The following is a 25,968-nucleotide window of genomic DNA, read 5'->3' as shown; positions in this document are numbered from 1 at the left end:
TACCGTTTCGCGATAGTTTTACGATGAAAATTGTGTGTGTGGACGCTCACTAACGATACGTCGTATGACGAAACTAGTCTAATGAAACGCAGGTTTGGGCATCGTTTCGAACTGAAACTCAATAAAGAATCACGCCTAATCACGCCTAATCACGGAATATGTTGTGTGCGGACAGGGGGAGTGTAACTAGTGTAACTAACTGGGCGGGGCTTAACGTGACCTCGAGCGAAAGGAGACCAGACCTCTCATTTTCACTTCCATTTCATGACCGCAGTAGCAAACTGCGCACCTATACGACATTTCGCTGTAGAGTTTCAGGATTACTTTCTTCTGTGTGTGGACATCCTGGAATTTATATGATGATTATTTATACAATGATTATTTATACGACGTTTCTTGTGTGTGGACACTGAAATTTATACGATGATTCTTTATACGACGTTTCGTTATAGAGTTTCGGGATAAATTGTTTTGCGTGTGGACACGCTGTATGTTATACAAAGGAACTTCCTCTTGAAAACATGACCTGTTTCGGTAGGCCTGAAGAGTAATTATGATTTCCTGCAATTAAATGAAACCTGTGATTTCAGCCTTGTCTCCATTCTAATTCACAAATTTGTTAAATATGTCTACTTCTGGTAACAGCGTGTGTCTTAATTTACACGGAGCGTTGCATCAGTTGCATTAATTGCATGGCTAGCTCTGCAAACATTTCAAATGACCTTGCACGATTCAAAATTTCAAACTGACACTGTTTTACTCAAAATGTGTTGAAAACATGGACGTAACGTCAACCTACCTCGCACAAAACAGATTTCATTGTTATGCAGCAAAATGACAATTTAGCAATCAAATTTCATTCCGAAGTATTGTTCTTTCCTAGATCTCACTGTGACCTTTACAAGCTAATAACTCACTTGGCTCCTTACCCCAAGTTTCTAAATAATTAATTTCCCGCGTTGCCCCACATGAAACACGATCACAATTATCTTTCAAAAAAAATCCCAAGGCCAATTCCGATACCCTATTGCACGTCCCATAGAAATCATTTTTAGATTAAGCAATATATCATTGTCACGTTAGCACATTTCAATTGGTGTTTCACAAGGGTTTTGAAATTGCCTTAGGTCGATTTTTTCTTCAAAAGGAGTTCCTATTGTGTTACAACTAAGGCAATGTTAGTCAATTAATCAAACACACACCACATTGTGACAACCCCTTTCACACTTAAAATAATTTTGCGCAAGATTCATACATAAAACCTCACACGTTAAACTTAACAAAATATGTACATACTCGATTGGCAGAGACACTGTTGGTTCGGAATGAACGTTATGAAGAATTTTTTTTTTAAAGTAGTTCCCATCATGTTAATACAAGTAAGGCAATGTCACTCAATTATCAAACACACACCACATTGTAACTACATCTTTCACACTCAAAATCATTTCCCTGCAAAAAATAGCACGTAAAACATCACACATTATTAACTTGAATATCACAATATGTACATACTCTGATTGCAGAGACATTGCTGGTTCGGAATGAACGGTGTGAAGGATCCCGGGTTTCGTGGCCGGTTGGACCGGCTCGGCGTACATAGACCCAACTTCGTGGGCAAAACTTTGCAACCTACTCAACGCAGACCACATCATTTCACGCCATGCCGTTATCAGACGGTGTGAGAAATTAGTTAGAAATTGAATCGCAGGCAGGAGGATACCAAATGCATCGTTAACATGGTTTTTGTCAAATGGGATATTTAAATGATATCGTTTAGAGTTACGATGATGAAATTGGATATATGTGTCGTGGTTTTTGCATGTGAGAATCCATTACATATTGTGTCCCATTATTGAATCACACAAGGGGTGATTATGTTCATATCGAGCAAGATTACATGGGAAAAAAAATCAGATGATTAAATAATATATATTTGTTGTGTATATGGATGGTAATAAGAATTCAAACATATATGCATACAAATATTCCCATGGAAAGGCAATAAATGTCATTAAAGTCAAATACGGTGAGGGGAAAAAATGAACATTCAATGAGTTATGAATTTTCAAATGTAAATTTTCAAAAATGAATAGAAAAAATTCATTATAAGATGAAACAAATGAAATTAATGAACATAGTAATTCACAATAAAAAAAAAAAAACATTTTTAGAAAGTTACCAGAGATTTTTGATTTGTTAATGTATCATATTACCACACATTAACCGCAATCACATGCATTCATAGCAAAGTAGCAATTGTTCATTTTTCATACCAAAATTGATATATTTAGTGCATTAATGAGTGATAGAGATAAGAATTAAAACCATGCCAACATAATTATTTGATTTTTGTGAAGTAGAATGATTTCATAATTCCAAGCGAGGCGAAAGGAGTGGCAATTACCAAAATTGTCATTTGGGGTTCAATTTCAATTTGCGGGGATACATATTCGATAGCACACAAACCAAACAGGTGCGTGTTTAAATTAGTGGTCAAAGTGGGTAGTTAATATTTAAATGGTATCCATGACGATAAGGAAGTGATGAGTAAATAGTTGAAGAAGACGAGAAAAATTGATGCAGAGGAAATCATAAAGAAAGAAAACGAACCAAAAACATCATGAAATAGGGACAGTACAAAGTCCATGCAGGGAGTGATTCACATGCCGGTTTCCATGGAGACGTGAAACAGAAGAGATGGACGGGTTGGTTGGAGACGGGACAAATTAACGTCATGCAAAACATAAATGGAGGGAAACAAAAATAAAAGACACATAAACATGCAAGACAGGCAACTTAAAGCTTCTGTTATCAATATTAGAAATAATATGATGTTCTTTACATTTGTAGTTAATTGTAAAAGAATTTTTAATATAAATATACAATGTATGTTAATATTCAACATTGAAGGAACACAGATGGAAAGGGAAGCTTTTATAAAGATATTAAAAAAAGTAATCACTGAGAATTTGAATGATTATTATTTATTTCATTGTTGTTACAATTTGGTTTACAACTAATTATATTTCCAGGCGCAGATCCAGGAATTTCTTGTCGGGGGGGGGGGCACACATATATATATATATTTTTTTAGTCCCCCCAAAAATTGCACCTTTTTAGGTCAGCCATTGGCATTTTTTTTTTTTTTTTTTAATAAAATTGTTAATAATTTTGTTTGGGCCGGGGGGGGGGCACGTCCCTGTTTTTCAAGACATTTTGGCCAAATTTAGGGCTGATTTTAACATATTTTTTTTGGCCGGGGGCACATGCCCCCCGTGCCCCCCCCCCCCTGGATCCGCCACTGATTTCACTGGTCAGAATATAAATTGCATACATTTGGTGTTGTTAGATAGAACGAGCCAAAATGTTTATCCTGCCTAGCAATAATTTATGCATGCAATTCACATTCTGACTATTCAAATACAATTATTTGTACCAGGTGAATCAAAAAAATGTGTGACATGACACTCAACAAAGAATTGTGCATTAAATTTGATTACATTACGAAAATGGTCTGTTAAAGGATTTGAATTTTCATCCTCTGGCTCTAAGCCTAATGGTTCAACCAGGTGCATCGCTCCCATTAATATTGTCCTGCTGGTTTAACTAAATAAGTTTGACAGTCACGACTTGTAGCACATTTATGCAACAGGAACTACCATTCGCTGAATGTTATATTTGTAACAGATTTTGATATGAAATGCAAAGTTCATAATCTTTTCTTTTTACCATAACACTTTCACAGCAGAGTGCAGCATAATATATATATTTTTTAAAGAAAAGCCAAGAAAAAATGACATTAATGAAAGCCACTTGAGAACAGAATAAAAGCAAGTTTTTAGACTCTGTTTGAACTATGAAAATAAAATATCTCTTCCAAACTGTATTTATTATCTCAAAATCTGAGGTTTGCAGTTACAGGTAGAATAGACACCCCCCCCCCCCCCTTACAGAGCGTTGAACAATTCACTCGGAAAACAGTGAAATAAGGGGCTCTTTTTTACAAACAAAACCAAATCTAATTTTGCCTGGAAATTCCACTAGCCTACATATTATGTAAAACAGTGCCTTTAAATATTTCACAGATTCCAAAGGAAACAAAATAGATGAGAGATATCCAAACGAAAGTGATTCTGACAGCTGCTATTAGATATACATGCAAAAGTGATGAGGAAAGCAAAATTCAATGTCATCGTGAATGCCAAATCAGTAATATATTACAAACAGCATTATCAGAGTTGTATTCACAAAAGGTGACCTTCTCTACACAATACCAGTTTTGAATGTAAGGTTTTCAGGTAAACATTTTTGTATCTATTATTTGTTTTGTTTTTCATTTTGTATCAGAAATAGGACTTTTCTACTCACACTTGCAATACAGTTTTGTTTGCAAATTTGTGAATCTTCACTTTAAAAAATAGCACTTGAAGGTGATTATAATATATATATATATATATATATATTTGTATTATGAAGCAGATTGGTGCTTAGAATTTCAAGAGAGAAGATACTTGAATGTGGAGACTATATTCCAATATGAAACAAAACTGGCTGTTTTATATCGGGAAATAATGAGATCAGGAAATGGATAAAACATTACAACACCACACAGCTAGCATGGCGCAAGAGTACAGTTTCATATGCTAGATGGACATGATGAGATTGAGAAGGAAAATGATAAATAAGAATATTAAGAAGAAGAGGAGGAGGAGGAGGAGGAGGAGGAGGAGGAGGAAGAGAAGAAGGAGAAGGAGAAGGAGGAGAAGAAGAACAAGAAGAACAAGAAGAAGAACAAGAAGAAGAACAAGAAGAACAAGAACAAGAACAAGAAGAACAAGAACAAAAACAAGAAGAACAAGAACAAGAACAAGAACAAGAACAAGAACAAGGACAAGAAGAAGTATAAGAAGAAGAAGAAGACTTTAAAGATGTAGATACATGTAGTAAACATTGAGACAAGCTTTGAAGAGGCAATATGGAATTGATGAGCTTGAGAAGAAAAAGAAAAATAGGACAGAAAACCTTAAAGATGTAGACAATCAAGAAAGTTTCTGTCTAAACATCAAGACATGCTTTGAATGGACAAGAAGGACATGATGAGAACAATTAAGAAAGAAAACTTCCAAGAGAAGTTTCTGACTGAACATCAAGGCAAAGTTGAATAGGCAATTACATTTTTCACCGCGAATGATGGTAATGATACCGACAGCATGGAATATAAAACAAAGGCTGAATGAGAATAACAAATCGTATTTTAGCTGAATAATGATGCATGAATGTACATGTATGCTTACACATATATGCCAGATAATCACAATATTGAAGAAATAGAATCTGTATTCAAGTTGATAAAAAGCAGAAAATGGAATACAAGCCATGGAAAATTTAAAGGTACACCAATGTTTAGCATCCTTTTCAGTCATAAATGGCAAAAGTTATTTTTTTAAACAAAAACATGAACGCGAGTAAAATATGAAACAATTCATTCATGATTCTTAATTTCAAAAATGTAAAGATTCACACAAAAATTGTATCAGAGAAATGTATTTTGCAGAGCACAGCAAAGACATGAAAATATTATTATATCCCTGCATACATGATTATGAAGATAATGATGAATAAACAAGCAGCAAAGTTTGCTCGAATGCAGCTGAATAAATGCAATTCCAAGAACTTTTCATGCTTTATTTTTAGTCTCGTACTCTACAGTCTCAATTATTTTTTTCCTGTTGTCACTTAATGCCTATTTTCTTAGCCATGGATGGAAAATGTATAAATGGAAAAAAAAGAATGATAACATGAGTAATCATGGAAAGAGTAAAAAAATATATTCATGATTAAATAAGAAACTACCCAGTAAAAAAAAATACAATGCCCTCATAATGAAATTTTTGTGTTCAATTGATTATTATTTTTTTTTTAGATGATGGAAGGTTGTGTTATGCAAATGAGCTATGCTTTATAAATTTCATGCATTTAATAATTGTCAAGGTCTAAGGCTGCTTTGTCGCAGCATGTTGGAGCATAAGAAAACTGTTTAAAAATGCAGCATCCCAAACAAAATGGTATGAGATGGAAAGCGAAGTTATAGCCAGCGAGGCAAGCCATGAATATAAAACAAGCTTCTTCAAATCGGCAGCCAATTTCAGGCAAAAATGAAACACGGCGAAAAGTACGAGGGTGTGTCATCCTTACGGAATTAAGGACGGGTCCACGGATTGGGACCGAAACATCACCGACTTCTTCGGAGTCTCCGAGCGTTTATTGCTCAGTTCTGGTGGCAAGGTGGCAGATTTGTCACCTACTTGGCTACGTGTACAAGAGAAAGGGAGAGAGAGGGGGAAAAGGTTGTGAGGCAATATGTGTTGGTGGGGGTGGGGGAAGAGCGGTGGGGGAGGAGGGGTGGGGGAGAGGGGAAAAACAGAAATGAATGATGGAGACACAAAGAGAAGAAAGAGAGAGAGCAGGAAAGAGAGAGAAATTGAGAAAAAGAGAGAAAGAGGGAAAGAGATAATGGGGAGAGAGAGGGGAGCAGAGAGAGAGAGAGAGAGAGGGGAGAGAGAGAGAGGGAGAGGGAGAGAGAGAGGGGGAGGGAGAGAGGGGAGAGAGAGAGAGAGAGAGGGGGAGAGAGAGAGAGAGAGAGGGGGAGAGAGAGAGAGGGGGAAAGAGTGAGAGAAAGAGAGAGAAAGAGAGAGGAAGAGAGAGAGAGAGATGGAGAGAGATGGAGAGAGATGGACAGAGGTGGAGAGAGATGGACAGAGGTGGAGAGAGATGGACAGAGTTTGAGACAAAAATGGATTCATAGACAGGGAGTGGGATAAAGGAAGGTAGAAACGTACCTTCACAATGAGACACAAGTACCGGTAGAAGAGATTATAAATACATCATACATTCACACATCCAAGAAAAGGACATACTTGTACTGATAATATCACAGAATCAAATCATCATTAAAGGGAACAAATTGTCTGTGGACACCCAATGATATCATCAGAGTTAACGACCATTGGGTTGTACAGCAGATGGCGTGAAGGAATACATTTTAAAAAACGATAGCTGGACATAACAGCTTATCAGAGATATGTTATTGGAGAAATATGCAGTAAATATAATACGAGTATTCATGAAATAATCATTTTATTAGTCCACTACAGTAATCGTTTTAAATAAAAGAAGTGAGGAAAAGAAAGCAAGGGAGAGAGGAAACAAAAGAGAATGTGAGGACACAACAAGAAACAGAATAGGAAGACAGAGAGGGGTATTGAGAAGGTGAGAGAGAATAGAAGAGAGAGTGAGAATTTGACAGAGAGAGAGAAAGTGAGAGAGAGAGAGAGAGAGAGAGAGAGAGAGAAGGAGAAAATAGAAAGAAAAGGAAAGAAAGGTAGTGATGAAAGAAGACTAAAGCTGGGGCAGGTGATTTTAAACGAGGTGTTGGCCAGAGAGACAAGACAGCAATACATTATTGATCTTCCCTCACTGTCAAGGAAAAATTCTGGAACAAATACTATGGAAATTATGTAGAATTAGGAAAAGAATAACTTTACACTAGTCCAGATGTTTTTCACTGAATAGAGGGCTTTTAAAGTGAATGGAGGCCTATTTGACAGATTATAATAATAATATTAATGGTAATTATCTAATAATTATCATCGCAGCGCGAGAGCTGAACTACAAATGAGTTTAAGATAAGCATGAACTTAATTAATTACAAACGTTGTAAAACATAAACAAAGTATTTTCTAATTAAAAAATGGTAGGATTATTACTTTACAACAGTAAAAATGTAATAATCACAAATTAGGCTTGAAAGGGAAATAGATCAGGAGGAGTTGAGTATACATGTATATATATAATCAAAGTAAATGTTGTAGATTACAAAAGTAGTTTGAAGGTAACATATTGTATTGAAAGTGTGGCGATAACAAAATTGAAATCAGAATACTGAACGTAGATAAAAGAGCGTCAAAGGTGACCATTAATTGTAACGCTTTTGAGTTGTAGCAAAATCAGGTTCCGTGAAAATAATAAAAACACAGTTTGAATTATTCCATGCTTCAAATACGGTGTGGATATTCCAACACATGTGTGATTTCATTAACTAGCGTTGTTCATGTAAAAAAACAGCTTATGATCAACGGAAAAATATATTGTCTTCCCACGCTTTACCCTAGCTGTTCTCCATTTTTCCCCCCTTTTTTTCTACCCAAAAAAGATCATCTTCTTAAAAAATATCTATAATGTACCTTGCTTGCTGTTTCTTAATACTTCACTATTCCTCTCTAGCTCCCTCTACTTTTGTCTCTTTCATCTTTTATTTCTTGCTTTAGGTTTTTTTCTTGTTTTCAGTATGCACTAGCTGTCTGCCCGTCTCCCCCCCCCCCCCACCCTCCCCCCCCCCCCCTCTCTCCCTCTTTCTCCTGGATGCCTCTGTCTTCCAGAATTCATCGACCCCCACTCACTATTCCTTCCTCTCTCTCTCTCTCTCTCCTCCTCCCTCTGGGGGGGGGGGGGGACAACTTTTTCTCCTTCATCTTTAATTTTATATATATGCAAGCTTTTACAAATCCCCTGGTACCAGGATACCAGCAAAAACCAAGTCTAATTAAATTAATGACACCATAAAAAACGAAACAGACAAGTGTCTGGAGAATGATTAATAAACCATAGACATTCATCATCTACAATGGATCATGTACATTGTACATGCCAAAATTGCAGCCAGTACAAATATGGGCTTAAAATGACATTCTGTGCTTCATTGGTATTCATTTACAGAATCTTTAATTCAGTGAAACCTGCATATAAAGACACGCAAAAAGTAGCCTTTATGGGAAAGTGGTCTTTATGCATGTTCCTTTAGTACAGGTTGCATAAGAAATGGTTTTCAAGGTGTTAATTTTAAAAGGTGGTCTTTATAGACAGGTGGTCTTTTTATCCAGGTGGACGCTACAGCAGGTTCAACGGTACCAATTCCACTACCTTACGTTTTACAACGTACAAGTTGCACGTGAACATGATATATACCAAAAAATTATATAAATATTTAATACCTGTTTCTCCCGAGATGGGTTTCTACCTGGCAGATACAAATATTATGACAAACCTTTGTCACAAACAGAAAATGAAACAGTTATTAGGTTTTATGATGCACTGCAGTCTCGTCAAATGAGCAAACATTACTCTTGGGCAATTTTGATAGCATTGCGGACTCGTAAAAAGTGCAAACATTAATTTTTGATAGCTGTTTTATTGCCTGGTGCGAGAATGGATGAATAATGTAAAATTTCAAGTATCAACGTTGCAGTAGAGAATATCTTACTCTGAACACACATTTGCATGCAAACTGTATTCAAGGGAAACAAAAATTGTGGTCTTTATAGACAGGTGGTCTTTCTATACAGGTGGTCGCGAAAGCAGGTTTGATTGTACATCTTTAAGTGGAGTCGTGCTTATAAATGCAACAAAGGCAGTGAACAACTGCTTTGTAGGGGATGGAAAATATGATTTGTTGGCGTTATTCTGAACGGACGGATCCGCACTGTAATATATGATGGATTCGTTGATTCAAAATAATGCAGACAAATTAATCAACACAGGGATATGTATTGGATATTAAACAAGCTATTCCTGTACAGATTTGTTGTAATCCTAGGCTTAGTGCAACCAAGTAGTTTACGAAGGAGCCAACAGACTTACAAAATCCTAATCCGTCTGCTACCCGCCCCCATACCCCCTGTCATATCGTAGTCTGTGACCACATACTCTAATGGTACTTTTGACTCTTAACTCATTACAAGCTTCAGACGACCAGTGGAAACAACCAGGAGATTGCCATACTTAACTTTTGTCACAAATAGAGGTGTCATGGCCGAGGGGATACATCACTGGACTGTGGATCACAAGGTCCTCTGTTCGAGTCCCGCTGCAAAACTAATGTTCTTTGGCAAGGACATTTGATCTACACTTGCCACATTCAACCCAGGTGAAGTAAATAGGTGCCTGGCAGGAATTAATTCCTTGAAATACTGGAGCGCCGCAATGGCAGCCATGCTTACATGTAGGTAGGCCTAATAATTGTGGAACGCCAGGAGTGTTAAGTTCTGTTTCAATCCAAATTTTAAAAAGGTATTAACGGACCAAGGTCTAGTGTAGTCTAAATTTTACGCCCCCTTCTCAAAAAATGAAACGGAAGCTCTTATTACCAATTATGTGAAAGAATATGTTTTGACTAATACGTGATGATATAAATTTTGCCGGGAAACTGCCTACTAATTGATATATTTGGTAAATCATTATATCTATTTGGACCCGATAGATATCGGGACCGTTTCGCACACGTTTCGCATAGTCCCATATGCATCTTTCTGTGTACATTGCTTGTAACTTTACCAAGACTGGGCCAAATTTCTTCTCATTTTGATGATTCCAGAACCTTGTAGTACACACCAATACTTATATGCTAGATGATCAACCTTTTCAGATCGATTCCACAACGTTTCTTTAACAATGCAATCGCATGACCAGAACTGGCCTTTATCTTTTAGATGCCATACATGTACATGGACAAATAGGTCATCTTGTTTTAATAGCTTCAACTGAATCATGGGCTCTTATGACAAGCAAGGGTCTGTGCCTCAGACTAGTATCGTCAATTCGAAGCAAGGTTTGCTGAATGTCGGTCAATGAAGGCAGAAAATCTGGATTTATCAAACTTATAATCAGGTCATAGCCCACAAAACCTTGATTACTTTAGCGATCGCCATTCTTATTTGGTTTAAACATTTTTTTTCTTTCCTTTTCATCTTTCCGTCATGGGAATTCTGGTAAAGACCAAACTTGATTATTTGTACCAGCTAGACAAGATTTCTATGAATATTCTTCCACTTGTCCACAAGCACAGACTTCTCTTATTATGAATTGACCAGAAGGAAGAGAAGATGACTATTGACCTCATTAACTTGTCAGCTTGCTTTAGATATGGAGTATAATCTTTCTCAGCTTCAAATTTAAATACCAAGAAGGAATTTTTCGCTTTTTCCATTTATTGTAATATTCACTTGAGGATCTTTGCAAATATTTGAATATTTTAGGATATCAATTCCTGCATTTTAAATGCTGTGAAATTTTGATTGCTTTGAATATATCTCAGAAAATCCAGGCAAAATATACACCTGTTGCCCATAAAATGGGAATATTTTTTTTACTTACCTCTTTTACATGAAACGATTGTGACAATATGTTTTTTTCTTGATAGATAAAGTTTATATCTTCTCATAACTTCATTCATTGATCAATCTAAAGTCTCACAGAGTTTAGCCGATGAAGTTCTGGGCCCCAGTTCACAAAACTTGTCATCAGTGACAAATGGCAGTTTTTGTTATTTATAAACTACTGAAATCCTTGCTTCGGATTGGTTATCAGCAGAGTTGTCACAGATTTTTGTCATTTGTGATTGAAAAGGGGCTTTGTGAAACAGGTCCCTGATAGATATAAACTTTTTCTATCAAGACTAAATGATACTGTCACAAATGATTTCATGAAAAAAAGCAAGAAAAAGAAATATTCCAATTTTTATGGGCAACAGTGTACATATATGCACTGCAAAAGTACCAGTTACAGTAACACTGAAACTATCAGTATGCTTAAAGATGAAGTTGAGTTCTGGTCATGCGATTGCATTGTGAAAGAAACGTTGTGGAATCGACCAGAAAAGGTTGATCATCTAGCATATAAGAATTTGTGTGTATTGCAAGGTTCTGGAATCATTAAAATGATAAGAAATTTGGCCAAGTCTTAGTAAAGTTACAAACTCTGTACACGTGGCGTAAAAATCCTGATAGCACTCACAAATTATTTTTCACCTCTTCCCAGAACTCAACCTTCTCTTTAATAAGTGTAAGTTTATGAAGTAGTTTCTGGCCACTACCTTCAGGATACCAGGTTAAATAATCTTGACATGTCAAGTCAAGTGTTATACGGTTAGTGTAACTGATATTTCTCACAGTACACAATCACCATACACGTGTTACGGTTGCGTCCCAAATCACCATATTTATACGGTTCGCATGCATTAGGAATATGTAGGCTAACCTATTACAAGCTACTACATATGAGGGTGAAATGTTTGGGGGATCTGTCTGAGCTTAATGTGCAAGGAATCTTTAAGGTACCATCTTAGATTTGTGTGAAAATGAGGAAAATAGGGGGAATGACCTAAAGCGAAAGGGAAAAAATGTATTAATAATAATAATAATAATTTTTTTTTTTTTTTTTTTTTTTTTTTTTATAATTTTTATAATTTTCATAATCCCTACTTTCAATCTATAAAGTACCTCCTTGATGAACTACTGAATATGATCAAAATTAACCACTACATAGCAAACAAGTCAATCATAACATATAAAATCTAAGTCAAATTATACTTTTTTTCCTGACTGCAGCCACATATGAAATGGGTTTGCTTTATAATGGTCATATCTTGTCTGTTGGTAGCAAAAGGTTTGGGTTGTGAGAATCTATGGCCTTCTGGCTCCCAGCGAAACGTGTAAGAAATTAGAAATACTTAAAGGCCCACTGCACTATTTGTAGCTACTTGTGCCCTCTATGTAACATACAATGCCTAATCGGTGACCATTGGTCCCCCATGATCCTCTTTTTCTTATGTTAACTGAGAGCTGAGTTGATGAGATAACCACCTGTCCAGTGACCTTGCAGGGCAGTCTAATCCCTCCTATAAACTACGGCAGATAAGCTTTAATCACAGATATTAAAGGCCATCTTGACTATATTATTATAGGACAGTACAGCAAATGTTCTTTCGATTTCCCTGATTTAAAAATAATTAAGCATTTTTTTTCCTGATGCCAAGCTGCAGTTTGATATCAAGTGCGGTATGGCAAATGGAAAGCATTACATGAAAAGAGTTTCAATATTTCATCAAAACAAAACTGTCATCTCGTGACAATCGTCACAATCACATAATTGTAAACATCTCAGAGAGCTTTACAATCAACCTGCTGTAAATAGTCTCATCATCCCTTCGGTATTAGACTTGGACCCGGGGAGCGAGAGGTAATTAGCCACCTCTCGCCTCGACATCGGATCCAATTTACCGCCCTCTATAACCACTGCTTCCATCCTCCGCAAGGGGAACATCACAACCCCCCTCCAAGCCCCACAGTAGGCCCATCTTCATCAGCTCGAGTTTGCCAAATAACCCGCTATTTTAACTATCCCAATCGCAAATTAACCAGTTAATTTGCGTTTTCATCAGCCCGCAGTTGCAATCAGCGGGACATTTGGTCGAGAAAATATCCTGAGAAATCTTGGTCTTGTTTCCAGAATATCCCGCTATTTGGGAATGGTGGGCTAAATTGGGCCCGTCCGAGCTAGTTTGTGATGAGCGTATTGGTCTGGTGAAAACGCAATTTTGAGCTTCGGGATAATATCCCCAGACTGAAAATAGCGGGTTATTTGGTAAACTCGAGCTGATGAAGACAGGCTTAATGAACCTACGTAGAGAGTCCATCCGCGTACCCAAGGGGCCTCACGTAGAGTCCCAGCCTGCAGTTGCAATTAGTGGGATATTTGGTCGAGAAAATAATCCAGGAAATCTTGGTCTTGTTAAAAAATCCCGCTATTTGGGAAAAAGCGGGCTATAGTCTGAGCTAGTTTGTGATGAGCGTATTGGTCTGGTGACCACACAATTTTGAGCTTTGGGAAAATAAGATACACCTGTATAACAAAAATTTTAAAAAGACTATTAACTATTTTTCTATGTAAAATGTGGAATAAATAAAACTTCAAATAAAACTTCTAAATATCCTGAGTCTGAAAATAGCGGGTTATTTGGCAAACTTGAGCTGATGGGGACAGGCCTAATGATCGTACGTAGAGAGTCCATACGCGTACCCCAGGGGCCTTGCGTAGAGTCCCTCTATGAATATTTATGGGCCATTAAAGAGTATGGAGAGTATCCCATACCACTAAGCTACATCATAATAGCGCATCTAAACCCAAGCATGAATAATTTTCATTACAAGCACACGACGTATAGTTTCTATTTCTTCAGGAGATGAAATAAGGTTAGAGGGAAAAGTCTGCTTGAATTAGGGTAGCACTTAAAGTCATGTACATGTACATGTGTAGACACTGTATTGATATATTAAATTTTATGAGCAATTTGTGCAATGTGCATTCATCAAATATCAAATTGTTTAGAAAGATATGAGTAAACCATACAGAAGTATCCTGCTTAGAACAAAACCCAATTTATTAATTTTCTTAATGTCGTAGCTCTAAGTTGAAGCAAAAGCTGATATATTTTGTTGAATTTTTAATGTGTCAAGGTCGTAAAAAGATCCCTAATACCACTGTATTTACCTATAATTATAGTTTTGGGTTAAAATCTTTCAGATTATTAAAGGAATTTGGTATATTTGTCTCAATTCTAAACAAAATCCTGGATTTAGCTCATGCTGCAATCATAATTATGAACCTTTAGGTCAGTCAGGAACCCCAGGGACTTTTACAAGCCGATCACCTGTCTCATTATCAAGATATTTGAAATCAAAATCGAAATTGAAATATTTGTTTTCTTAACAGTTTTTATAACACTACATTCTATTGGGGGAAAAAGTATGGTAAACTGGTCACTTAAAAGGTTTTTACTTTTTAGAGGCAGTTTATGACCAATTTGAAGCGCATTTTTTCTAGGCTTCAATATTACACCATATCACAGACACTGATAACACGTAGGGCCATGCATCTGAGATATAACATTATTAAACGATGCCTTTAAGACAGATCTTTCCCTTTTATTGGGGTGGGGGTGTCAAATGCAAGGTTATTAGTGCTAATGCTGTGCCATGATATCCCCTGGTGTGAAACCACCCCGACCACCAGATCTCAAAGGGGTCAACAATTAGAGATGCCATCGGCTTGCCATCAAATAAAAATTCATATTTTGATTCCGACAACGATACCACGTTGTGCCGCCGTCAACACAAGCGGCGAGCTCAAGTCTGTCTGTGCCCGGGGGACGATGACAGTCGTAGTACCTATATCTAAAAAATGGTCAACTAAGCATTAATGTTCAGGCCTTGACAGGGAATAGTGGGTAATCATTAATCAGTTTCAAATTCAACTCTGTATGCGCCAATCAAGTAATATCCCCCTGCCATTTTGTATTTTTCAGGGGACATTTGTTACTAATGGATTCTAAACATGATCGCAATACCTTCGAAGTATCTACTCGGGGCAATTTCAATACCCTGTTGTACATAGGCCTACCTACCTATTTAATTGCATTGTAATGATTGCACGTTTCAATAGGTGATTGAATGTTTCAATGAATAATTGCATGTTTCAATAGGTGATTGCATGCTTCAATAGGTGATTGGACGTTTCAATAGGTGAATGCAATTCAATTGGTGATTGCATCTTTCAATAGGTGATTGCATGCTTCAATAGGTGATTGGACGTTTCAATAGGTGAATGCAGTTTAATTGGTGATTGCATGTTTCAATAGGTGACTGCACGTTTCAATAGGTGATTGGACGTTTCAATAGGTGAATGCAATTCAACTGGTGATTGCATGTTTCAATAGGCGATTGCATGTTTCAATAAGTGATTGCACGTTTCAATAGGCGATTGCACATTTGAATAGGCGATTGCATGTTTGAATAGGCGATTCACGTTTAATAGGTGAATGCAATTCAATAGGTGAATGCAATTCAATAGGTGAATGCAATTAAATAAGTGATTGCACATTTCAATAGATGATTGCAGGTTTCAATATGTGATTGACAGGGCTATTCGACTTGTCTTTGACATGTTGCTGTTTTCCTACATGGAATACAACAATGAAACTAATCATTACGAGACAAAATTTCCCACTTGAAAGTTCATTCCGCCAGCCGCCTGCAAGTTGCAAGAAGGCAGATACTGCCACTGACAATACATTACGTAGGTGAATGCATGTTTCAATAGGTGAATGCACGTTTCAATAGGTGAATGCACATTTCAATAGGTGATTGCAAGAAGGCAGATACTGTCACTGACAATACATTATGTAGGCCTTACAGCTTTCTTGCAATCAATAGATGATTTATGCCATCAAACATTCAGTGGCTGAGAAGGGGGATAAGCCCTTTAACCCATCTGCATCAATGCTGATACAACTTTAGATGTCAAGAAAAGAATAAAGTGCCAAAAATCATACCTTGCTTATCGATAACATCCATCAACCGGCAGCAAACTACAACTAAAAATCTAGGGGGGCTTTCCACAGCGCACAATATAAATTTTGAATCTAGTGCACTCACAGGTCAATACAGGTTTATGGTAGAGAAATGTCTGCAAAAGTGCCACGTATTAAGCACTCGTCAACTTCATAAATAAAGTAAAAGTTTGCATACAGTTATTTGTACGACACCTTTCGGTGAAGTGCAAAACAAACACTTAAGCAGCCCCACCCAACTGCACAATTAAAAGGATTATATACAATCTACTAATTTAAAGTCATATTTGACAGTAAGATTTTCAGATAAGAAATTGCAAATTTCGTTTCATATTTCTCTTCATATTAGAATGCAAATCCAAGAGACTTGTTGGGGAAAAAATTCTTCAAAAAATGAAGAAAATGTTGTGAATTTGGAGATGTAAAGTTGATGCAATTATTCCCTTAATAGGTCATATTCCTCTTAATATTAGAATATAAATCCAAGAGATTGGTTGGGAAAAATGATGTTCAAAAAATTAAAATTGTTGCCAATTTTGAGATGTAAAGTTAATACAATCGTTCCTTTAAAAGGTCATATTCCTCCTCTTAATATTAGAATGTAAATTCAAGAGGTGTTTTAGGGGGGGGGGGGGGGGAAATGTTTAAAAAATGAAAAGGGTTGCCAATTTTGAGATGTAAAGATGATTCAATCATTCCTTTAAAAGTTCATATTCTCTTAATATTAGAATGTGAATCCAAGAGATTTGTTGGAAAAGAGAAAAATGTTTAAAAAAGAAAAGAAAAGTGCTGCCAATTTTGAGATGTAAAGTTAATGCAATCATTCCATTAAAAGGTCATATTCCTCTAAGTATTAGAAAGTAAATTCAGGAGGTTTGTTAGGGGGGAAAATGTTTAAAAAATGAAAAGAGTTGCCAATGTTGATGCAATTGTTTCTTTTAAAGGTCATTCTCCTTAGTGAGATATACATGTAAGTGTAATGATGCTGCTACAACGAATTATATGATCTTTAACATTTACCCCAAGTTCCCTCTTCAGGCTCTGTAAATCCCTCACATGTTTTGCTAATGCTTCGGGGAGTAATCGAGACGCTGTTTTGGGATGCCTGACGACTACATCAAATGTATTTGGACCCTGTTCACATTTGTCAGACAGTGGTGGCCTATCTGGACAGAAATAAAGACTCCTACATGAGACATGGGGTTAATGTGTGTTCAGATGCACGTATGTTAACCAGATTAAATACGAATGTGACCAGTGCATTACACAATATTATGTAAATGTTCAGTTCAGGAAAAGAAGAAGAGAGAAAGACCATTGACTACACAGAGGAGAAAAAAAAAAAAAAACTTTATTGACAGACAAAATTAGAGGAAACTTGTAGATTAATGATTTCCCCCCTCAATAAAAACTGTCAAAAGTCCAAGGTAAGGTTAAAGTGGATTACAACTCATCTGTAAAATAAAAGTTAAAACGTGAACAGTGCCTCACACAATATGTCACACCATATCAGGTGTGTATTTCGTCTAGACAGGGCTAGGCGATAACAGGCATCTTCTAACCACATCTATAACTCACAACCCTCAAAAAATTAAAGAAAAAGGGGATCATGAACATGGATATAAAGTGATGAACCAAGTTGACCCTTGAAAAAGAGAGGGTTGAGGTCTGTCTATGTAACACAAAATTAAGCTGAATTATTTTCAGATGTGAACAGTGCCTCACACTCAAGGCCTGTGTAAATATCATAAATCACACCATATTAGTGAAGTGTTTAGTCTACGAACACCTGTGCATGCTAGATCATATTAGAGTAAACACACAGTGTGCATGGAGAAGACAAAGCCCAAACATCTCTACCAAAGTTGGCAATAATTAACCCCCTACAGTCCCATACATTAGGTCCCATAGGTCCCATAGGTCCCATAGGTATACTTTCATGTTACTTGTACTTTTTGTGAAGAAGATACATGTAACAACCTAATAACCAAATATTTATAGTTTGATACTATGAAACTACGGTCTTCTAAATTATATGGAGGATTTTACACATCTGAAGTAGATGTTAACTCATTCTTGACATCACCCAATCAGATATATTTTGTTAAATATCATTTAAAGTCTGTCTGTACTAGTTTGGCCAGCAGAGACGCCAAGTTCGAAGATCGGCAATGCGTGACATTTTCATGATTTGGCACGTGAGCGCGCATGCGAGGGTATAACACATGTATAAGGTATAGCGTTTTTTCAAAATCTAGTGCGCGCGTCGTGCATAAGAGCATTTTCAGACCCTCGAAATGCGTGATGTCACGCCTAATGCGTGATACTTGGTAGCTCTGGGCCAGGGGGATTAGACCTCCCTACAAGGTAACTGACAGGTGGTTGTTTCATCAAATCAGCTCTCAATTAAAATAAGAATAAGGGGATCATGGGGGATCAACAGTCACCGATTAGACATTGTTTGCTATGTACAGGGCGCAAGTAGTGCAGTGTGGCTTTAATACTTGTTAAATCATCACTATTCAACAATGTGCTATAAAGAATAATACTAAATTAATCATTTATGGTCCAATAGGCTTTAAGCTCGTGACAGCCTAGTTCTAAATGACTGATTTGCTAAACCTCACACCATGAATAAAATAATAAGTGTTTGCTTTTATATGAGCAAACAATGCTTCATCATAATCAATTACAATTCACACCAGTATAGTGATTTAATGTTAAGTGCCCCTGTTGTTGCATATCTATGAAATATATGCATGCCTTGAGTATATATTTGTCTCCAGAAGTATTTCTGATTTATACCAAATTTGATCAGTTTAGTTTGACAAGTATAATAATGTAAAAAGAAAACTATGAAAAACTAACAGGGGGATGTGAGACTATAGCCTTGTGGTTCATGAAAGACGTTACTACTAAGGTTTCCAATGGGCTCTATACTATTAGACTAATCAATGGATATTTTCAGTTGGTATAATACACCAGATTTAGTAGAAATAAAAGAAAATGTAACATGTGTTGTCCCACGTAATGAATCTTAGAAAGGTTAGGTTATCAAAGATTTTGATTTGAAATGTTTTCAAATACCTTTTAATTCATTTAGTATACATTACATGTGCTTTATCTCAATCAGTATATATATTTCCTGCACAATGTTAATAATACAAATGGATTCTGCTTGCATTTGTACAATATTTGTGCTTTCATGATGAATCTAAAACCAAATGTTGCTATAAACATTTTTTAATTTGAAAAGATAGCAGAAATATATCCTTTTTAGTTGAAAATGCCTTTCCAAAGTATAATCTGTGCTTAGGAGTATGTCTTGCTCACCTTAAAAGAGGATTTGCGCTCAAATTTTCATGCATGAGTAGGATTAAGCTGGCAGATATAATTCTTGAATGCGATTACCAAAATATGCGCAAATATCTCTTGAATATTTGTGATGCAAAAAAGCCCTAGAAAACAGGTAAATCATATGCTGAATTACATTGTAGCAAAAATCCATAAAACTGTGATTTTTAGATACATGTATATATAACATATACACCTACTTTTGGTACGTAAAAAGTAAAGATTAATATTTTGTTTCTTTTCATGCATGAATAAAACTGATATTGAATGTGGCCATTTGGTTTCCCTCATGTGTTTTACTTAGATAAGCCATTGGAACTTGAATATGATGAAATCAATATGATACCATAAAAAAATAAGAAAAAATTCATATTTAAAAGATTTGCAAAATCAAGGGAGTTTTCTTCATTTGTATTAACAGATTAGTATGGGAATATCAATTTCCCTCATCAAATTTAAGAATTGAATATTAGTAAGGGTGTGTGCTATTAAAGAAAAAATAACATAATGTTATGTTTAAATGTGATAAGTCTAGCATACAAGTGATGAAAATGGAATATGAAAGAAAACTGTGCCATGGTAAAGATTGAGATACAAATTATACCACTTCTATACTTAAAAATAAAATACTGTACCATGATAATTCATTAAATAAATCAATATGTTCTCCTAATTTGTTACATCCAGAAGTTAAAACTATTAAAGCTAAGGTTTTTGTTTAATATGCAACATCCCTACTCCATCAATTTTACAAATTTTAGGCAACAGAAAACATAAGGAAAAGATTCTCTCCTGAGAGCCAGAGTATTGTTAATATCTTATAAAATTGCTGCTGTTTGTTTTTATCAAAAATCAGCAAAGAAGTTTTGAAAGTGAATAAAATCCCCAATATCATATATCCTGTTTAGAGGGAGAAGAGCATTAACTCATATACCTGAAAACAGAGTTAACCCCCTTTTGATTGAGTGTAAGAATGAATAGAAAGGGAGAAGTTTTCATGAGTCAGTGAGCAAACGATTCCTCGGAGCACAAACTGTTAGATTTGAAGGAATTAACATATTTTCTTTTGTATGATAAAGGACAGAAAGGAGGTAGATTCTCCAAAAGGGAATCTTCTAAATCTCTATGAAAGAACTTTTGTCCACAATGAAACTACACCCGATTCACATGTATTTATCCCTGTTTAACTTTCCCAGATGAAGAAATGTGTTGAAATTTTGAAAAACTAGTTGTCAAGCTTTTGAATGTTAACTAAAGATGACTCAATAAAATTTATCAAACTGTGGAACTTTTTTTGTTCTTCATTATAAACTAAACTCTTTCTCTGCTATATATATATAGATTAAAATCCTAAACTGCAACATTGTTTTGATGATTGTCACAAAAGCTGACTATGGTAATCCACTGTTAGATCCCTTGTCAACCAAATCGGACAAAGAGTTAATATAATTTGTATCTCAATCTGGTATACACCCAATGGCACTGTTTCTCCCAAGTCCCGTTACCCGGTGGTTGATTAGTAAGCACTGCATGCATGCTAGACCCACCTTCTACTCTCAAACTCAAAGCTCGTCTGTGCGAAACTATCCGCTACCTCTACGTGAGCTTCCGCCGTCGTCCTTGTCGCGATCGACGAGTCCCCCATCGTACCATAGCCGGTCGCGATGGATTCGTCATTGTTCGCGGCGACCGATTCGTCGCTCTCTGAACGGGGTCTTCAAAATTGGAGAAATTGGAAATCGACAGTTTCAAACACAGGAAGAAAATGATTTGAAACTTGAGATTTTACCATAATGTATATAGTACATCATACCATAGTATTCCATACATTACAGCATACCATCGTACTACTGGTGGCGATAGATTTTCTGTTACTCTCCGAGTTGGATCGTCCACGTTAATGTTTATTTTAAAAAAGTTTCAAACATAGACATAAGCATGCTTTCAAATTTGAGAATATGTAACCACTTAAAGGTATTCTCGATTGGCGCTGCATAGTTCTCTGTTTTAGTCTCTGTCAAGAAAGTTTCCACAAAAAAACATATTGAAAAAAAGTATTAACAAGAATATCAATTCAGAGCAAATGTATAAATACATTTGTTTACATCCTAAGGGATACTCAAATTGCCTACAAAAGGCCTGTCATCATCAGTTTGAGATTGCCAAATATCCCGCTATTTGAACTATCCCGATTGCAAATTATCCAGTTAATTTGCGTCTCCATCAGCCCGAAGTCGCAATTAGCTGGATATTTGGTTGAGAAAATCATCCAAAGTTATCTTGGGCTAGATTGCAAAATATCCCGCAAGTTGTCCGGTGTGCCTTTACCAGCCCGAAGACTCGCACTATGCACGAACGCTGAGCATAATATCTCAAGCTAATTTCTCGAGCTTGAATTTCAATGTCAAGTCTCGAGCTGATGAACACGTGATTTGTAACTTAGGGATTATTTCCAAAATCAAAATTAGCAGGCTATTTGGCAATCTCGAGCTGATGACGACAGGCCTATAGTCATCCTTGGATTCAGCACAGTTAGTTAACAAAATGCTGAAAGCATTCAAAAAATGTAAGGCCAAGACGATTAATTAAGGGAGAGAATATATTATGTACAATTCCATCTATTGAATCCGCTAAACCACAACATCTCAACATAATCTTATATCTTATAAGATTGTTGACAGTAAATATGCCTCCTCCTGTGTTGGGTACACTGTACAGTTCCTTTTTCATCCACATTTCTATTCATCTAGGCCAAATTAGAAAAAAACATGTTTAGCGTCCTGTTTTTTCGAAAAATAGGAAGGAGAAGGCCTTTTTTTTTTAAATGGCAGTTAAAAATGGCCGCTCGATACATTTTCCCTGACAGTCGGGCTATTTTTCAACATGGCCACCGACAATTTTTTTTAGATCAGAAATAGATCAATTTGGCAGAGTTTTTTTATGTCTTTTTTTCTTTAAAAAAAATTTGAAAAATTAAAAAGATTTCAAAAAAATTAAAAATTTCAAAAAAAAAAAAAAAAAAGGAGGCGGCCCCCAAAAAGGAAGCAGGCGGGGACGCTAAACATGTATATATTTTTAATGGCCTTACATGCACAAAATATTTTGTAAATGCAGCGTTTTCTTGCATCGTATGTGGAAGGGCCACTATGTACATGTGGGTCAATTGAGAAAAGCCATGGTGATTACCAGTCAACCGTCTCTCTACACTCCACTTCATACATGTATATCTATCCATCCCTTCTCTGTCTCTCTCTCCCTCCCTCTCTGTCTCCTTCTCTGTCTCTCTCTCTCTTTCTCTCTCTCCCCCTCTCTCTCTACCTTGTATCCATCTGCCGGTACTACATAATAATAATAACTTCTTATACAGCGCTTTTCATAAGAGATTTATATCAAAGCGCCTTACAATACTAATGCAAGTAAAGTGAACAGAAAAATGACAAGAGAACAAAAGTGAACTTTTCAAACATAAGATAACAAGGTAAGGTAACAATTTAAGAACTAGGTTGAATCTGCCTTTTCCATTAGATTGGTTTTTAATTTTGATCTATTACAAAGTAACATCAGAGATGCAACGCTTGGAGCCTGCATGGAAGAGAATTCGTCAAACGTTGAGCAGAGCATGAAAAGGACCTATCACCAAAGTATTATGTTTTTGCTTTTTTAACGGTCAAGAGAGTTTGATTGCAGAACGAAGGGGCCTATTGGGTCACTTGAGAAAAGTCCAGGTGATTACCAGCCAACCGTCTCTCTACGCTCCAGTTCATATGTGTATATATACCTACAATGCATAAAATCTTGCCATCATCTCATGCAATCTTGACTTTTTCTAAGAATACCAGCACAAAAAACAACAAGGCTATAATGTAACTCTCTATTGGTTGCAGTTCTTATATAACACATTCATTATATAATGTGTTAGGAATTAATTTTTTCTCTCATGATTTTGCCTTCTTAAATCTCTTCTAATCATTTATCCATCCCTTTTCTCTCTATCTCTATCTCTCTCTCTCTCTCTCTCTGTTCCCCCCCCCCCCCCTCTCTCTCTGTCTTTGTCTCCCCTCCCTCTCTCTATCTGTCTCTCTCTTATATATACTCTCGGAGTCTCCCTCTCTCATTTTTTCTCACTCTCTCTCTCTCCCTCTCTCTCTCTCTCTGTCCCCCTCTCTCTCTCTCTCTCTGTCTCCCCCTCCCTCTCTCTATCTGTATCTCTCTTAATACTCTCCCTCTCTCACACTCTCTCTCACTCTCTCTCTCTCTCTCTCACTCTCTCTCTCTCTCTCACTCTCTCTCTCACTCTCTCTCTGTGTCTACTTTATATCCATCTACTACATGTGGGTCAATTGAGAAAAGCCTAGGTCATTACCAGTCAACCGTCCCTCTACACTCCACTTCATATATACCTTCATGCACTTAACACTCTGAAATCATGCAACTTGCAATGACACAATCATGATTTCTCTTCAGAATATCAGCACAAAAAAGGGCAAGGAAGGTGGGTTTTTACTCTCGATTAGGTGCAGTCCATATATTTCTAATTGACACATTATTATTTGTGAAAAATTCTTTGTCTCTCACGATTTTGCTTTTGTATCCCTTCCTATCATTTATCCATCCCTTTTGTTTATCATGTATTCCCCATCTGTTTCTCTTCATCTTTGTTTCTTTTTCCCTAACAGAGTAGATTAAGGTCTAGTTCTCTCTCTCTTTCTCTTCACCTCTTCCCATCTCTCTCTCGCTCTCTCTCTCTCTCTCTCTCTCTCTCTCTCTATATATATATATATACATGTATATATGTTTCTGTCTATGTCTCTCTCTTTTTTCTCTCTCTTTCACTCTCCTTTTCTCTCACCGTCCCCCCCCCTCTCTCTCCCCCTCTCTCTCTGTCTCTCCCTCTCTCTCTCTCTCTCTCTCTCTCTCTCTCTACTTTGTCCTCATCTACCCTCATCTACCCTTCTCTACCCTCCTCTGAAACGTGCATCTCACACTCATTTACTTGCCAAACCCCAATGCCGCAGTTTGTCACATTCCAGATAACGGTACAATATTCATGTCTTCTTCCATGCATCATTAATTAGGACCATGTACAATCGTCACCCACACGGTCATTGCCTAGTCCATCAAAAGCTGTCATCTGCATACATGATCTCCAAGTCCCACCGAACACTTAAAGGGCAAGTCCACCCTCAAACATTCCTAGCTCTTCAGCCCCTTCTGTTGACTAATAAACACGTACGCTGAAGAGGATTTGTGTCGACTTTTGTCGGATACCATATTTGGCAGTTTCATCAGGGACACGTTTCACAAAACTTGTCATCAGTGACAAATGATAGTTTTTGTGATAAGCTAGTGAAATCCTTGCTTCTGATTGGTTATCAGCAGATTTGTCATTGATTTTTGTCATTGAAAAAGGGCTTTGTGAAACAGGTCGCTTGTCTTTGATTGTAGCATGTAATCTCTCTCTCTCTTCTGTCACTCCATCTTTGTTTCCCAATCATCTCAATGTTTCTGTCTCTCCTCTTTTCCTTTCTATCATTTCATTTCAACCCCTCCTCTCTCTCTCTCTCTCTGCCAATCTGTCTCTTTCAGTTCCCATAAATCCTCTTCACTGTTTTTTTTAATTCTTTCTTTCTTGAAAATTGCCCTTTTGTTTTACATGAATCCCCCTTTCTGTTTCTCTTTATTTGTTTCTTTTTCCATAACAGAGTAAATGTCTCATTCTTTTTCTTTCTCTTCATCTTTTCTCTCTCTCTCTCTTTCTTTTTCTCTCTCTCCCTCTTTACTGGTCTTTAGTAATGCATTTTCTATCCTTGCTTCCTATCTCTCAGTCTCTCCCCCTTTCCTTCTCCGTCTCTATCTTTTCATCTCTTCCAGTCGAGCAATAACTCTCACAAGACCAGGACTCGTTTGCCGCTTCTGTTTACTCAGTTCCTGAAACGGCGCTTCTTCTTTCAATCCAGTTACTAGGTGCTGCGCACTAATAAGCAGGCGTGAAAGGCGCCATCTTGACAGCGTCACATGCTTCGGGCCCTACAGTTCCCATCCCTTTGCGGTGTGCAGCCCTAGAAGACGAGTATGAAACACCCCACTTGAAGATGCACTAGACGGTTTTACGACACATTCTCCCGCAATAGTTTTAGGGTGCGTTCAAGCGATTTTTTAAAAACTAGAAATACAACCAAGAATCGCAAATCAAAATGTCGTTAAAAAACATGGTTACTGCGGGAGAGCGTTCAAGCGATTTTTCATCAAAGCTGATTCTCGCTTGAAAATCGCTTGAACGCAACCAGGTTTTAAACTAAAATTCTTTGAAAAACGTGTTTCTAGGGTAAAAAAGTGTCGCTTGAATGCACCCTTACACTCATCAAATTTCA

General features: G+C 36.7%; 1 protein-coding gene across 3 annotated transcripts in view; it reads right to left on the bottom strand.

Annotated features, from left to right (window-relative positions):
- Positions 1 to 497: 497 nt before the first annotated feature.
- LOC115925184 overlaps positions 498 to 25,968 on the bottom strand; it is a 66,409-nt gene continuing 40,938 nt past the window's right edge. The window contains exons 4-6 of one of the 3 annotated variants that reach the window (XM_030988633.1): positions 21,145 to 21,312; positions 6,199 to 6,312; positions 498 to 1,632 (exon numbers count right to left, since the gene is read on the bottom strand). In XM_030988633.1, the coding sequence (XP_030844493.1) occupies positions 1,395 to 1,632; positions 6,199 to 6,312; positions 21,145 to 21,312 (520 nt within the window). In that variant the 3' untranslated portion in view covers positions 498 to 1,394. Of the gene's footprint in view, positions 1,633 to 5,853; positions 6,313 to 21,144; positions 21,313 to 25,968 lie in introns of those variants that run through there. The other 2 variants (XM_030988634.1, XM_030988635.1) reach the window with 2 other exon arrangements.

Source organism: Strongylocentrotus purpuratus, unplaced genomic scaffold, assembly GCF_000002235.5.
Source record: "Strongylocentrotus purpuratus isolate Spur 01 unplaced genomic scaffold, Spur_5.0 spur5_scaffold_17, whole genome shotgun sequence".
Lineage (NCBI taxonomy): Eukaryota > Metazoa > Echinodermata > Echinoidea > Camarodonta > Strongylocentrotidae > Strongylocentrotus > Strongylocentrotus purpuratus.
This window is presented reverse-complemented; position numbering and strand designations above follow the sequence as displayed.